At 37.3% G+C, this 17,915-nt stretch overlaps 1 protein-coding gene across 10 annotated transcripts in view; it reads right to left on the reverse strand.

Moving 5' to 3' along the window:
- dlgap2b (discs, large (Drosophila) homolog-associated protein 2b) overlaps positions 1-17,915 on the reverse strand; it is a 125,776-nt gene that overhangs the window by 20,279 nt on the left and 87,582 nt on the right. For 4 of the 10 annotated variants that reach the window (XM_030405872.1, XM_030405876.1, XM_030405881.1 and 1 more), the window contains 3 exons: positions 14,736-14,780; positions 9,679-9,735; positions 77-435 (listed from right to left, as the gene is read on the reverse strand). In XM_030405872.1, the coding sequence (XP_030261732.1) occupies positions 77-435; positions 9,679-9,735; positions 14,736-14,780 (461 nt within the window). The remainder of the gene's footprint in view (positions 1-76; positions 436-9,678; positions 9,736-14,735; positions 14,781-17,915) is intronic. The other 6 variants (XM_030405880.1, XM_030405875.1, XM_030405877.1 and 3 more) reach the window with 4 other exon arrangements.

The following is a 17,915-nucleotide window of genomic DNA, read 5'->3' on the forward strand; positions in this document are numbered from 1 at the left end:
ATGGAAGAAGATAGATCTAGTTGGTGTAATTAGGATGAGGTCTCGGCAGTGAGTGTTAAAAGACACTCTCAGTTACCTGTATCCCAATAGAGGAACGTGGGGTTTTGAGGTACTCCTCGGCCTTTGACACCAACACTGCTTTGTCGCACGTCTGGACGGAGGTGTGGCTGCCCAAAGACGCATGCCTCTTGCCTGCTGCTGACTCCATGGCCATGGTGACCGCCTTAGTGCTGTCCAGGCTGTCCATGGAGCTGTAGATTGGACGGCCAAGGCTATCCGTGGTCCACAGACCGCCCCGTGGATGCCTGCCCTCCTGGTAGGCATCTTGGGTGGACTCTGTACTGCTCTGGGCTGTCACAGAGATAAGAGGCTTGGTGGTGGTGCGCGGGGGCACAGGAGGTGGAGTCTTCTTGTAACTGGGAGGATATGATACCGCTGGATAGCACAAGCAGGATGAGAGGACGAGGACAAGGCAAAACAAGGGTAGGGGATAAAATAAAACATGAGAATGACAAATGTGGCCAAAGCTGACAAGGGCCAAGTGCTGTAGTTCACCTGTATCACACAGTGTGTGATCGAAGAGCGTCATAGTATGATGGGAGACTAGGCATCAGGGCACTTTAAGCGAGGGAAATGTAAGTAAGGTGATAAGCAACAGCAGCTCTGTAATATGTTTGTGTTTATTGAGAAAGTATGATGAAGGATTACAGGAAAGATTTGCTCTTTCAAGTGCAAATGAGAATCTGATGGTAATCCATCCAGATGGACCTCACAGCCGAGTTGGAAATGTACCAACTTTACTTGCTGGAAAGCTTTTGGTTTTATCAAACCAATGACAAAACACAGACTTAGTCACTCAGCATGTCATTTTCAAAAGTATTTAATGTTTCATGTTCTTTTACTGGTTTTGATAGTAATATTCTTGTAAATGAAGAGGTGAATAAGTCTGAGGCACATATCTTTAACATTACTGTTACTGTGTTTTAAAAACCTTTTTAATCATGGGAGGAACTATGAGTGAAGTTTATAAATGAGATAATTTCATTGAATTCAAAACTCGGGAAGTGCAGGCACCAAGTATCCATTTGCAAACATTGAGCCTTATTCTTTTTTACTTGGCTGAATGAATCCTGTTTTATTCATATTAATCTCCTATAAACCTTCTCTTTTAAACTGGTTTAGCTGGATTGATGATTACATTTGTATATTTCTGCTTTCAATAGATTACAATACAGATGCACGTAAGTTTGCTTTGTTAATTTACAGAAAATATTATCCATTTCCATCATCCCCATCCACAAGTTTGTTTCAAATGTATCTTTGAAAAACCTGATGATTCAAGACACAACTATGACAGTATGAGCATTCTCTCCCACATAGTTTCTGATCTCATTTAGTCATTTGAGATCCAGGACACTGAACACATCATGAGAATTTTGTGCTTTGCCGACTTGAACACACGCTGTATTCAAGCATAAACAGGTGCAGGCAGAGCCGCACACAAACATAAACCACTTTGGAGAACAGGTAATTAAGTGCAATAAGAAATAAGAAACCACAGGGAACTGTGTTAAGCTAAATCCAGTCACAGACTTGACTTCCTTCCAACTTGAAGGGGCTACAGCTCTGCAAGACACAGTGGGTGGATACCAAAATGAAAAGAGCACAGTGACTCAGGCAGTACGCGACTCCACACAGTCTATTTTTACACATTCCAACCATTTGACTTCCATTCAGAACTGAAAATGTTATAGACTGCTCGAGACAAACAGAGTGACATAAACCACCACATTCTACAGTATCTGTCTTTTCTGTGTGGTTAACTTCACACATTCAAGTCAATTCATACATTTCTGGACTTTTGTCATAATTATTACAAACATCAAGATGTTGAAATAATAGTTTATTTTCAAGTCCATGTCTTTTCTAAAACATGGTCACTTATTAGCTGTGTATTGTTTGTTTACATCATGCATGTGTACATCGTGTCTTTGTTGTCCATGATGTAACAAATAAATACATCTTATCTTTTAAGAAGAAAATCACAAATCTGTACATTCAGTTATGTTATAATTATGTTAAACTCTTACTTTCTCATAATCTTTTCAAATACATGTGAAGCATATGTTATACTTGCTTTTCTCCTAGAAGCTGACTCTAAGACATCCATCCTGGTCCTAAGGCTAAAATGATACATACAAACATATACAGCACTAAATATTCATACCTATATTTTCTGTAAAGTATGGCTAAGAGGCTCTTGTCAGCGGTCCAAAATGAAAGTGATGTGTTGGGTTTATGGATTTTATATTTTATCATCATTATCGATATTTTTCATTCTATTTTATCAACAGAATGAAGTAGTAGTGTGTAGTATTTCGAAATCGTATTTTTACCATTATTCTTATTGCTTGCAGATGTATTGATCGATATAGTTGTTTGTTTTTTGTTTTTTTTTAAATACTGTGCAACCATTCATTCAACCAGTCATTCCAGAGATGTGTGTTTCAAAACTGCAAGTCTTATAGGAAATGTCATAGGGTGGGAATGTGCACTAACAAACAGACAAACAAACAGTCCTATAACCTCCTTTGCTGAAGTAATAAATGTGACTGTACTCCCTCAGTGGGCTCATATTAAAGACTCTAAATTATCATCTCATCAGACTATAAGTTAAGTAAGTAGTGCACAGGTCTCCTGCAGTTCATTTACACACTTTAGGCTTGCTTAAATGAATTGACATTTGGAAACACATTTGTCATCTTACAATCGGCTACATTTACATGCTGGGCATGATTACACAACTATTTGCTCGGGTTAATGTTGTTTAGAGAAGACATCTAATTTGCTGACTCCTCCTGGGCTGTCATATTAACACACAATATGTTTCTGAGAGAATTGTCCTTCTCAGTTGGAAAAAAAGAAAAATCACGTAGTCTTGCAATAGCATTAACTGGACACCAGATGTCCTCCTAGAGATCTAGTGGATTTTATCAGTGGCTCAAGATACTTAAAAATGTACTGCTATTTATGATAGCATTTATATGTGTCTATGTCCTTTGTGTATTAGCATCCTTATATTGATTGTATATCCTACCACCTAGGGCTAAAACTGGAACTGCAAGAAGTGTCAGAGTTCACTAAAAGGAACTGTACACTGCAAAGTGTCATTAGTACATTAACTGATGTTTAATTGGGAACTGGTTGAATGTACATCAGTACAATTAATCAAGAACAATACTTAAGTACCATTTGTAGGAGCTTCTAAATTATTACCACAAAATGCCTCTATATATTTCTATAGTCACCACTTAATATGAAGATTTACATTTTACATACAAACCTGTGATTAAGATATCTTTATTAATATGTTGCAGAGTGATAGATTAAACTACCAAACATTTTCTAAAGTTTTTACTATTTAATTAGCTACAATGCTGCTAATACAGTAACAGGGCAGTAACAATAGTTATAGTTATATTTAATAATATGAAACTCAGAAAAGGCTTTCTGCTAGGCATTTTGCCCTGTCAAGTTATTATGTACTTTGAACGTAAGATGCTCTTACAGTGGTGTTGCTACTTGAACTTTTAGTAATGGCTTGAAAATGTCCTCTTTCTGAATTTGAAAGTGTCCTTGTGCACACAGTGCCAGAGTAGCGGTTAGGGCTGGACAATAAGGTAAAAAAAAAAAAAACAATTAAAATTTTCTCTGAAAAATTATTAAAATCATTATGATGTGACGATTGTTGTGACTGTACATACGTACATACGTCTTACGTCTGGTGAAAAAGATTGTTTTCTGACTTATACATTACATAACTGAAGTGATGTACCTAAGCCACAATGTTTTTCTAACCCTAACCAGGTAGTTTCTAGTGTCTAAACTAACTGTCTACCAACTGTCTAACTAAACTGTGACAGTACAATGAACTTCCAGTTCAACTTTTGCCAGTACATTACGGCAGTCAAGTTGCTTTTGGACGGGTGGTATATTGTGTTTTGGAAGTCATCGGCAAAGAGGTACATATATAACTTAATAAAATATATGTCATGTTACCCGTCAGTGCCTGAAGCTCCAAGTAAGAATCAAATGCAGATTAAATTGAAAAGTCTGTTCACGGGAGTAGAAAGAAGTAAAAGTAAGAACTTCTTGTGAACAAAAACGTTCCCAATTCACTTCACACTGAGTCTGAGTCCAGGCAGGAAAACATTTATTTTGTGATATTTCCAGACCAATTACTGTCTTGAAGGTGGTCTGACCCATTAACAGCCAGGAAGCAACAACCTAAACCTTAAAACAGCATCAATTCCTTCTTCTGTCTAGACTCAACATTTCACACAGACGAACACAAAGGGATTTCAAATGTAAATGAGAAAATCTTGACACTGACAGCATGGCCTCACAAATCAATACTGCCACGCAGTCAATAGCCCTGTACCATTCGTTCCACCTACATGTAAGCCCCACAGTTAGAGCAAATACAAAGTAATGTTCAGCATACAGTCGGAGCCCTTTAACATGACAAATCACTAACTGAGAGGAGATAGCAAAGTCGAGGAAAAGTGTTAACATCAATGGTCTTAACATCAAAAGTTGCATATTTTACAGCAAGTTTAGTTTCTTTCTTCTTTTTTTTTTTTAGCAAATTTGTCAAATATAGTCCAGGGTAAGCATCCTGTCCCTTGTGTAGTCAGTTGTGCCTGGATGTGTTTGGATTTGACTGTTTGACATAGCCATGCTGCACTGGGCAGTTCAGTAAACAGACCCACACACTGGAGGTGCAGCCAAGACTAAATGGACCTGAATGTCATGCTAAAAATGTTGCAACTCTGATTCACTGTGTAGTATCATAAGTAGTAGTTTATGCCTTCAAAATGGGCACTTTGAACGCTCAGAGGCAGAGACAAGCTTCTTTAGGAAACTCAAATATCCAGCCTACGTATGATTTATCCTTATGTAAAATCATTGCTTTCCCCACTGACTGTTCAAATGTTTTATTTTCTGTAACTTATCAGCTCTGAAAGCAAATCAACATCACGCACAGCACACTCAAAGGGTAATGCTTAAACATAATGCTAATAACTGATTGGTTGATCGTCAGGAAATTGATCAATGACAACTTTGACAATCAATTCATCATTCATATTGTGTGTAGTAAGTGTAAATGTCTATATAATATATATTCTATTTGAGTTTTAGACAATCAATTGGGCAAAAAAGGCATTTGATGGACCATTCTTAAACAATTTTCTGACTTTGTATTCACTACAAAATTAATCGATTGAAAACTGGGGGGAGGATTAATCACTATTACAAATAAAATGGTGCAGGAGGTAACAATTACAATTACTCTCATCAACATAGCGAGGCCCACTGACTTTTTTGGGCACAGGTTATGGTAAAGATCACAATTTTTGCCAAGGGTGTCACTTTGTGTTGAAAAGTGGTGGTGATATAAGGGTGCCACTGAAACATTTTTGAATGATGTTCCAATTATGCACTTTCAGGCAATGTACTGTAGGGATCACTGTGAGGTAAGGGTAGATAATATCATAAAAATGTATAACAGCACTTAAAAAGGGTATAGCCGAGGCTACAACAGTGACGACAACCAGAATATAGCCCAAATAAATGTTGACCGACCAATAACAGACATTGTAGAAAAAATTAATGAACATTTCTTGGTGCAAGTTTCCTAGTAGTAGGGACATGTCCTTGTGTAAATGACAACTATGATTAATGTACGTCAGCATTGGATAAAAAGCTTTACATGTAGCCACTGTTGTGAAAAGTAGACAAAAGTCATACTTGAGTTAAAGATATCGTGTTGAAATATTGCTTCGGTAAAAGAGAAATTAACCCATATGAACTGTACGTGAGTACAAATCTTTAACTATCTGATATTAAACGTACATAGGTCTCCCTACGGAGCACTGGAGGTGACATGGACGTTTTTTTTTTTTATCTTGTGAGTGCGACTTAGTATCTCGCACTACGCCAGTTACTATCTCGCACGCGCGTCTTACTGTATCTCGCGCGCGCGACTTAGTATCTCGCACGTACAAGATATTAATTCAAGCGCATTTTGACGTAATTTAATAGTGCAGTCCGTTAAATGCAGGCTTATTATCATGGATCGAGACCATCTCAGAATTTTAATTGATTAATTAATTAATTAAAGTTAATAAAGTGTCTTATTCTTATTGTGTAACGGTAAGAGGTACATGTAACAGGTATTTTGATGATCCACGATGAGTGTCCAGGTGTTTTAATAGCTATTTTAATGGCTATTATGCTAGCCATGATGGAGGAGTTGTAAAGGTAATAGTAGTTTGGTTATAATTAATTTAGGAAATAACGTTGCAGCAGTCACAACTGGCAATCAGGACAAACGATTAACAATGGATGCAGGTGCATATAGTATCATATTCATGTGGAAGTTGTGACAGAAAACCTACATTTACTAAAATACCATCAATTTTCCACGACATTCTCACACAGACCACATTCTCTCGGCTTTCACAGTACACTAAACACGTTTGTTGTCTTCTGTTATTATATAAAACAGATATACTATTGCTCTTTATACCACAAGTGGGCGCTGTTATATAAGACAGGTCATAGTTAACACGCTGCACGTAGAGAGGTCAGAGTGCAACAACATGGCGACTATGTACGATACGACGCTGCTACTGAGAACAATGTTACAGTATAAGTTATTGAAGTAAATGGCACTTGTTCATGATTCCAGCGTCCCATCATTGTTGAGTTAACACCACAACGTTCACTTCATTCAATCATTTGAGCCAGAGTGCCACTGCATCTTACTTACTATCTCGCGAGTGCCAGTTATTATCTCGCACGTGCAAGTTACTATCTCGCGCACGAGATACAGCAAGTCGCACGTGCGTGATAGTAACTGGCGCGTGCGAGATAGTAAGTCGCACTCGCGAGATAGTAACTGGCGCGTGCGAGATAGTAAGTCGCACTTGCGAGATAAAAAAAAACTATCCATGTCACCTCCAGGGCTCCGTAGAAGTGTGAAGTAAGTTAGCAAAAAATAAAATAAAATCAGAATACTCAAGTTCACTACAAGTCCAGCACTTAAGTAAATGTGCATCACTGCATGATGTAGCCTTCCTCACTTAATCACTCATTTAATGCCCCATTAGCTAGCAAAAGTGCCAAAAGTGGCACAAATCAAAAACAACCACAATAGCTAGATTCTGAGTCCAGCTATAATAAAAAAAACAGCTTATGGTTTACCTTTTAGTAGTATGATTAACTTGTTTATTTACCTGTGTGAGTCTGACCTTTCTGGCTGGATCTGGACTGTTTGCCCCCCTCACAGTTATGACTGCAGATCCTCCTTTATGCTAACTTAGCTCAAACCTTTCTGAATTTGGGGAGCAATTAACTGAGAAGTTGAGTACTTTGGCTGAGCGAGACTGACACACAACGTCGTTCAAACAGGTGAATGCAAAAGCAAACTCATTTATAAAGATGGAACTCTGTTAATATGGTGGATTATTATTATTATTATTATTATTTAGCAAAATAGCGACTTCTCACAGTCTCTGGCGCTGGCATTGAACGTCAAGTCATGGCGTGGCAGGGACAATGGTTGATAATGATGCCAACAGCTATCGATCTCGGCTAGTTAGCAGCAGAGACAACAGAGGATATGTTTTGTGATATTGAAACGCGCCCCACTTACAAGTGGACAGGTGACTGCTGTTGTATTGACTTGACACGTTCTCTCAAACGTTTATTGAGGTATTTCTAACCTTAAAACCTTCAAAATCCGAGATGACGCTGGTAAGTAGCTAGCTAACGGCGCTAACATGATAGCCGCTAGCAAAAAGCGAGTGACAGCGAGATCGAAAAGTGGCTAAAGGTATGTCGATTGCTGCTCAACGGCATATACCGATCCCTAGAATGGCATACCGATCCCCAGACTGACATACAGATTCTCGGAGTGGTATATACCGATCCCCAGACTGACATACAGATTCTCGGAGTGGTATATACCGATCCCCAGACAGACATACAGATTCTCGGAGTGGTATGCTGCTATTATGCCGCTGTTATTCCACCGACACATGATGGTATGTGCCGCTTGAGATTGTTACGGCACTGAGAGACTGTTGGATGGGTACCGCTCCCTGATGAATATGCAAATGTAATGGCACTGGGCTGGTTTGACGACAAGTGCAGCCGTAAACATAAACGTTTTTTTTTTTTTTTTTGTCTTTATTGACAATGCTAACTTTACACTTTACCGCAAGTAATGTTATGTTGTTGGGATTGTAGGCAGATAGACAGTAATTACACGTGGGACTCTTACGATATGATAGTAAAGTAATATGTCTAAATATCCGCCTATAAACTACTTAAAGCTAATGAAAGCGCTAACCTTAGCTAACATGGCTAATATTAACCCAGCCACCTTATAGCCAGTCTGACTAATCGATAGCAGAACTTTTGAGCCTGCCAACAAAACAATACTTAGTGATGGGTTTTCATTATTACGGTCGCTGGGCTAATATTAGCCATGTTAGCTAAGGTTAGCGCTTTCATTAGCTTTAAGTAGTTTATAGGCGGACATTTAGACATATTGCTTTTCTATCATATCGTAAGAGTCCCACGTGTAATTACTGTCTATATGCCTACAATCCCAACAACATAACATTACTTGCGGTAAAGTGTTAAGTTAGCATTGTCAATAAAGACAAAAAAAAAAAAAAAAAAAAGTATATGTTTACGGCTGTACTTGTCAAACCAGCCCAATGGCATTACATTTGCATATTCATCAGGGAGCGGTACCCATCCAACAGTCTCTCAGTAACAATCTCAAGCGGCACATACCGTCATGTGTCGGTGGAATAACAGCGGCATAATAGCAGCATACCACTCCGAGAATCTGTATGTCAGTCTGGGGATCGGTATATACCACTTCGAGAATCTGTATGTCAGTCTGGGGATCGGTATATACCACACCGAGAATCTGTATGTCAGTCTGGGGATCGGTATATACCACTCCGAGAATCTGTATGTCAGTCTGGGGATCGGTATGCCATTCTAGGGATCGGTATATGCCGTTAAGCAGCAATCGACATACCTTTAGCCACTTTTCGATCTCGGCGCTACTGCAAAAAGCCTATCTTTGCTCTATTTTCTAACACTGGACAAAAATATATGGTGGTTAAAATATGTCAGTCTTATATGACCACCTATATACATTTTGGTGACATTGTTTAACATTGTTTGGGTGTTACAGTAACAACTGTAAATGATGAAATATCACTGGTATTAATTTTTAAGTGAACTGGCTAACGTTAGCATAACTCCTGATGCAGTTGATGGTTTACCTGCCATCCTCCACAAACCATCAAGCTTGTCATTTTTCATTTTCATTTTATATTTCAATCTAATGTTGAGGCAATTGGAAAAAAGTGGAAAACACCGTGTGTGATAAGAACACTTGAATTGAGGTTAGCCTAGAGTTGTCCTTGTCAGGAAGAGAAGCACAATTATTGTTTTCTTTCTTTCTTTCTTTGTCGCTGTTAGCAAAAATAGCCGGACAGATGGATGTGTGCTTGCAGCTGAGATGTAGTTTGCAAAGATAAGTGCTAGTATGGGAAAAAAGAAGAGGAAATGGATGCAGATTGGTACCTGGAGGTGGATGAGCGCGGTCCACACTGCAAGAAGTAGGGAGACGAAACTGAATCCCTGTAAGGAGCAAGCGACACCAGTTAGAAAGGACTGATGCAGGTATTTAACACATTAATACACACCTACCCTTAATCATTGCTCTGTGCTTACCCTAGTCAATAACAGGTATGGCGAGAGAGAAACACAGATATGCTTAATTCACATCAATGTGTTTTCGTTTTTGTTTTTTCTAAATGTTGACCATGCAGAGATGCATGCACTTATAAACATTGCATTTGGTCTATAATGATTTCATCTAAGTGAGTTACATTCACAGTTCTGTTGTAACAAAAACTCGGCCTCACCACCTAAAGAAAAAAACGGGAACTACTGATTTCTGGGTCAAACTCTTTTTTTTTTAAGCATTTGCTGTGTTTCTGTCTCAAAATGCAGATGGGCAATGCTTATTGGCTAGAATTCTTCAGGAGGTGCCTCAAAGTTTTAAGTGTCTGATAATAGGGTTCTTATTGCCAGGAACACATGAGTATGTATGTGTCAAGACTTTTACACATTCCCCTTTCGAATCTGTTGCAGCCGCTAATATCGGCCAAAAACATCTACTTTCATTTAAAAAAACAAACAAATAAAATCACAAACAAAATGTGATCCACAGTGGACTAAACCGGAAAACAAACTGTAAAAGCTTAAAAAGGTCTTTGAAGAATCCATGTTTGCCAGGAATTTTGCCCATGTGCCTTTCCCCTTATATGTGACATGATCTAAAAATCAATCTATACTTACCAAGGTAAGTCAGTATTGCACATAAACGTACAGTATGAAATAACATGCATTGTCTGAACCTACAGCTATGTCTTATCATATACGCACACAAGACTCAGCAGAAATCGTTAAAACATAAATATGAAAATTAATTCCAATTTTGGAATTCAGGAGATATAAAATCAATTTAAATCTTCCAAATAACGGTTTCAAATGCCAAGACATGTTTTATTCTGATTACTGGACATTGTTTATAGAAATATCTAAATATTAAACTTGGCTTATTCGCAGTACAGTCTGACCCCTTAGAGAAGCACAGAGCATTGCAAAATTTGGAGTACAAGGAACAGAATATGTCATGTACAGACAAAGTTTTAAAAGAAGAGATAAAGACTGTCCGTACAATCAGTTATTGTATTAGCCACTCCCTGACTGTAAGAAAATGCCACAGACACAAGCTTGAATTGGAAAAGTTTCTGTCTGGTGGCATTTTCATCGAGCTAACCAAAATGGGATTCACACGGTAGTGAAACAGTGAAAATCAGACAGAATCTCCGAAGAGATTTAGACAAAGACTATGTCTTAAAGAGAAAAGCCAGGCAGTCTATTTTTCTGTCTTTTAAAACTGGACTTTCCTGGTGATGCAACAATATAGTATTGTTGAAAAGCATTGCATGCTGTGTACTGCAGCATGTTGAGCTACATGAAGTTTAAGTTTTCACGTTTCTAATTTTTGAAACATTCTATATTTTTCAAACCGACCCACATATAGTGGTACTTCCTTTAAATCTCTTTGTATTTGGTAACATGAGCTTAAGCCATACTTTACATGAAGTGCAAGAACACAACAATTCTCAAAATATAAATATTGTACACGTAAGTACTGGAAAATCTAAACATATTCAGTTATCGTTTTCACACTTTGCCGCATGAAGCAGAGATTCCACAATGATGATGTACATTCTATAAAAAGAAACCATGGTACTTACATGGACTTTACGTAAAGTGTGACATAATGACATTTTATAATCGTTTTGGTGTACAGAAATTGTAACAGACCTTCTCTCTCGTGCTTTTCAAACAAGGCCTCTCAAACCTTTTGCTCCTTTGTAGTCAAAACTTAAATTTCAGAAAAGTTCTGACAGCGTCTCCTCCCCGTCCGACTCCCTCCATTTGTGCCAGAGGCTGTTCTTGCCATAGTTGTTGACTCAGACTGGCAAAGAGGCTGGTGACATGCTGTTCTTACTTGGGTCAGGGTAGATGGTGGCTTAATGACGTGCAATGACTGACGAGCCGCGTGAGCATGGGGGCTGAAGATGTAACAAAGTGAATGTAAAATCCCTTAGATCTTAGTTACTTAGAGTTACTATGTAGCTTCACTTCAATTTAAGTTTTAAAATTGCAAAATCATAACTAAAACATCACAGCAGACAGCTTTTTATAGTTGCAATATAATCATAATCTCTCTCTTTTAACTAGTTACTGTCCTTGCTGTCACACCAATGAGCAGTGAGTGAATAGTGTATGGACAAACAAGTCTCTTCTATATAACTGCATAAATGTAATATGTAGCCTACTCAGACTTTCTGCATGAAACCACTGAGCTTTATTGCTGCACACATCACAATGTCCTTAATGTCGAAATAACTGAGATGATCACTGTAGATATTATACAGCAGATGTCTACTCAGCGATGTTTTCCAGGAGGAAGTGCACAGAAAATCTTTCTCATGTACTGAAATAGTCTAATATGGCCTTTTCTTTTGAACATTTTTTTCCTCAAATAAATCTCTCCTCTAAATATGTGTTTTCCTATTCACCTAAATGACATCTTTTTAATGTGTGCATAAAAGACCCATATTGCAAAAGGGATTTTTTTCCAACACAGCCATTGTGAAGGTATTTCTTCTGGTCTAGGACTGAGCTTGAGTATGGCATTAGTGGTTTTAAATGAAGGATGAGTGGATGGAAAGATAAATGCATGAGTGAATAGATGAATGATTTGACATAGGACGACTAGCAGGATTTTAGGGTGTGTATAGGTCAGTAATTCCAGCAGATTCCGCTGGATTTACAAGATTTAACAAGTAGCTTTGTGTAGCCTTTTTTTTTTTTCAAAATTTGTACGATAAAACAAGCATGTTGTTCAGAGCCACATACATATATACATACAGTGGTGATGCCCCCATGAATGCGAGGTGGATTAACCTTTTATGTATGATATCACAACAAACCAATACAAATCAATGGCCTGAATGCATCATTTCAACAAAAAAATTTTTCATCGCCTTTGCCCCAGTTATGAGGCAGTGATTAGTGACTCAAAAGAGCCCCGCTAGCAGCCCTAGAAGCTTGAAAGTGTAAGACAAAACAAACAACACATTGACCGTTTTGCTTGACCTGTTTGTGCAGCAGACATTTTGATATAATATATATTATATAAAAAGCACAGGTGAAACAAATTTGTTTAAAGATGGCTCTGTTCCATCAAGTGTTCCAGTAAGCCATGACAGTGAGCCATTATGCCAAACACTATGACCCTGATTTTTTATTTGTTAATTTACACCTCTACTTTTCCTGCTATGAAAAGCCAAATGTGCGCTGTGAAAAAAGGTCTTTTGTTAGAACCAGTAGTTGGATTTTTTTTTCCTTCTTTTTGTCATTGAAATTGAAAAAGGGTTTTCCCTCTTCAGTCACTGAATCTGTACAGCAAATTTTACTGTAAGCTCCCTGATAGGTTGAAATATTTTGTGTGTGCATAGATAACGTTATTGTCCAATTGTGGTGCTAAAATTATTTATTTGTCGAAAAAATGTTGGCAGTACAGCCAACTACAGAGTGTCTTGAGATCAGAACATTTAAAGCACATCTGCCTTTTTCAAGCCTATGCATGGAAACTCTGTCCTGATGGTGGCACTAGAGGAAAAATCATGGATTCTGAATCAGAACAACTCTCCAATTGCCTTAATTTGTTGCTTTGAACCAAAGTTCTGGACAAGAACAAGAGGTGGCATATCATTTACTCTAACTATTCTTGGGCTGTGCTGCTAGCTTTCCCATTTTGTGGGGTAGTTCCAGTACAGCAGTGTCAGCTGAAAATAAACTTTGCCTCCAAATATAAACCTTTTATAATAAACAGACTATTATGAACAGACTGTTTAAATAGATTTCAGGCCCACACTATGTGTCTTGTTTATGAAAGAGTTGTATGTTAATGAGAAGTTATGTATGACCAGAACCAATACAAAAATTATTATATAATACAGTATGAACCCAATATAGCTGACTAGAAGTATGATACTGTATGTTGTGTGTTAACCACATAAAAGGTTCCACTTGTCAATGACTTCCAACATAGAGATTCACCCTTTAAGTGTGCGAGAATGTGCAACCATATGATCATTTTAAAACTAAATCCCTCACCCACCACCTTTAGATTTAAGGTGGAGTACTGTTAGTATCTATCCATCCCTGTTAGTAGAATAAGATGAATAAAAAATGCTGTCAGTTTCAAAATCGCAACTACTAAAAGCAACTGACCTGACAACAGATCTGAAAAGATGTTTTTTATATATCTAAATAACTTTGAATATGAAAACTGGATTGATGATGTAATCTGAAAGCAGCATTGATTTGTGGTGGTTTGTAGAACAAAGCTGTTATGTTGGCCATAATCTGCCTTGCTGCATGCCAGGATATTCAAAATAAAGACACTACTGTGTGCTGATTTTATTCCCCTCTGTTCGCTCAAAGAAAATGTATACAATGATTAAAGCAAGAGGGTGATTCACTACTAATACCAACAAATTTCAAAAGAACTGTAATATTAAAACAAAAAAATAAAAACAAACCAAAAAATAATTTCATGGATTGTGTAAAGAGACTTCATGCACATCCCAGTTAGGGTACATTATGTTCCAGTTGTGCAGAAGAGATTTAAAATGGAACATTTACTCTTATACCTCACTCTGTTCCAATGCAGTAGAATTGTGCAAAAATGCCAGTGTGCTAACACAAGGCCAACATGTGTGTCAGTTGTCAGCAGGTTTGTTAGGTTTGTTCTTCTGGGTTGTTGAACTCATTATTCAGTACAAGTGCATCATCTCGAAATTCCACTGGATTCAATGTGGAAACAGATGAAAACATTTAAATGTATTGTACATACTTAGTGAGTATGACAGCATTTTAAGCTTATGATATATCTTATTTTAGTGAAAAATGTGAATGAGTCAGACAAAATGTATGAAAAACTGTATAATAACAACATATAAAAAAGACATAATAAAGCGGTTCCCTACCAGACCTACCGTACTCTCTACGCCCCCCAGCTAAGCTACGGGCGCCTAAAATGGGGGAAAAAAAAGAAAAAGGAAAAGAAAACAAACAAACAAAAACAAAAATGATAGCTTAGTAGAAAAGCAATGCATATTGAGAGGGTCAAACTAAAAAGATTCTCAGCCTGGCCCATGCTGTGTATTTGTGGTGTGTTTAAGTGTGTACTCACTATGGACCCAAAAAAATGTTATTAATACTATAAGTCAGTTTCATCTTTGGATGCCATTGTAAAGCTATGACCCCCATTTTGTGATTTAAATTACCATAAACATAAACATCATAAACATTTTAATCAATTGTTTTATATCAATTTATGAAAAATACATAAGGCCAATAAAAGTCGTAAAGGAAAATTCACAAGAAACACCACAATAAGCAAAAAAAGAATAAAAGTATCACACTGGTTTCATTCGTTTAACAAAATAAGCATAAGCTAACAGATGCAGGCTTAACTATGGTTTTCGAAATGATGCTTTATAACTCTGACAAAATCTGATTCACTGAACAATGCAGTCTGAGATCCCTGAAAATTGCAACATGATTGATGTGTAACAGAGTAGCACGTTTTCTCCAAGAAACCTTGAATAAATGCAGGAAGAGAACACAGGGGTAGAAAACGATTTATATTCAAGCAGTGTTACATGTTCAGGTGAGATCAGATTCCATCCAAAAACCTTTGTCCTAATAGCTGGACGTAACAGAGTTGGCACAGTTGTTGCATCAGATCTCTGGATGACAACAAAAATGTAAACATAAAACTCATAGGGGGTATTTGACTACATACTGTAACATATTAGATAGACAATTCAGGATTTTTACAAACTATTATATATTTTCATTACACAAAATATGGTTGCATGGTCAAAAAATAATTGTAAATACCCCTTTTCTCTCTCATCTTCAGTCTCTGTTAAATGTACATCTTTCATGTATATACTTTTAAAATATTTAGATCAATATCTGTATTTTTGCTACATTTAAACTTTTTTATAAGGGAATGGTCATTTCTTTGGGCTAAATGATGAAATAATTATGAAACACTGCTTTACACCTATTTGCACTGTAGCATGGGTGAGTTCGTCGGCATCGTTTGGGCTAATAACCAGTTTGCAGTTCAATTAGATATATTTTGTAAGATGGGTAAGCATTTGTACAGCATTTCCAATTCTATTATCACTTTCTCTTCTAATTTTGTTGTAGTCAGTAAATAAATTGCCAATGGGCGATGCACTTATGATCATTCATTTCTTTTGTATATGATGTCACAAGCACACAAATGCTACTGCTAAGCAGGAATCGAAATAATCTCACCAACAAACTCTTTGATTCTAGTATACATATAAGCTAAAATGGCCGAAATGTGAATGAAATAACTGTTAAGTGTGGCCTGTGGCTCATGCAAAAACAACAAAATAAAATATATTTTTTATCTTTTTCTTTTTTAAAAGAGCCACTAATATTTTCTAAAAACATTATGCCATTCCCGGCATTAATGACTTGCATGAAGGCTTAACATAAACACCTAATATCTATAACTGCAAGTATTTAGATAACATATAAATACAACAAAGAAGAAAGGACTTGCATAGAATGAATGAATGTTAATTGGAGACATCATGATTGGCCAGTCTTCAGCACCTTTAAATTAGTTTGCAATCCCCAAACAATGGGAAAAGATGTTAGTAAGGAATGCCACTGCAATCCCCTCTTAATAATTTAAAAAGCAAAAATATGAACACAAGCCTTCTAAAGTTTTTTTTTCTCCGATATATACTGTCTATACATATCTATATATTAAAATGATTATAGGCTAAATGTTGTCACAGTCATATGCCTTTCACTGAAATCATTTATGATTAATGCTAACCCAGCTTTTGGCCGGTCTGTAATGGACAAAATCGGAACTCTTTTGTTTGGGTCGATTACAACAATAAATAGGCGATAGCTTTCAAAAAATTGCATTTTGTATTTGTGGAGAATGGCAACAATACCTTTAAACTTCCTGACTGATTTGTACCGAAACCTCAAGTTCTGAGTTACGGAAGTTGTTGCCAAAAAATCACCAGCAAAACGAGTATTAATGTATTGTTCCTCTGTAACACATCTTTTAGATTATCAAGGCAAAAAATCATTTAGATAGGCATTTAAGCTCAGGTTTAATGAGTTACTGTAACAGGTATATGGGGTGGAGCTACTGCAATGACTTCAAAAGGAAATGTCTGCCTGTTTTTCTTTTGTGGCTTCAACTTTAATTTTGATCTTACCTCTAGTACAACCTTTGTATAAATATCATCTTTTGAAAATGCCACTTTTCCTGCAGGTATTGTCTTTTGGTCGTGCAAAGGGGGAAGAAGATCCACTTTCTTTAGAAAGTGAGAGTTGATGCCTCTGATTTATTAAAAGTCCTTTTCAAAGGTTCACATTTCAGTCAGGGGTCTGATACATACAGGCTTCACATAGTCCTGTGCTGCAGTGATCGTCCAAAGATACAGTAAGTGCTGTCAGGCTTGGAGATGTTTGTTGTTGGCCTCAGTTCCATGGGCCTCACTATCTACTTTGGTACGCCATCTTGGTACAACAGGACAATGGAGCAGATGAGTGGTTGAGGGGAATGCCAGTGGCAAATGAGCAACTGTTAGTTTATGCGTAACAGACAAAATGAGCAATTAGCCAAATATAGCAGATGATTGAGGGCTCCCACCTATTAAGGTTTGACAGGAGCCCAGCTAAGCCATCACTAGTGAGGCGGTGTAAGTACATTCAGTGGTACTATACTGCACCTCTGGGGACATGTCAGAGAGGTAGAGGCCCTCAGCGGCTCTGATTGTCTATTTATAGGGACCAATGTTTCTCTGTCATCTTTCAGCAGTGATGAACCACCCCGGCAAGAAAAGTTACTTTATCACTAAAGAAATGTGGCATTTTAAAAAAGGTGAATATGGTGGAATTTCGTCTATTCTCAATAGGGATGCACATTTTAAATTTCTTTTATGACCGATAACCGACGCTCATTAACCGATTAATAACCGTTATTACACGGCTCTTCTTAATGCTGCAGAAAGCTCCATTCACTTGAAGGGGGCTTCCCAACGTTCGGCGGTCAGTTATTTTCGTATAACTCAGTTATTTTCGTATAACTGACC

This window comes from Sparus aurata, chromosome 22, assembly GCF_900880675.1.
Source record: "Sparus aurata chromosome 22, fSpaAur1.1, whole genome shotgun sequence".
NCBI lineage: Eukaryota > Metazoa > Chordata > Actinopteri > Spariformes > Sparidae > Sparus > Sparus aurata.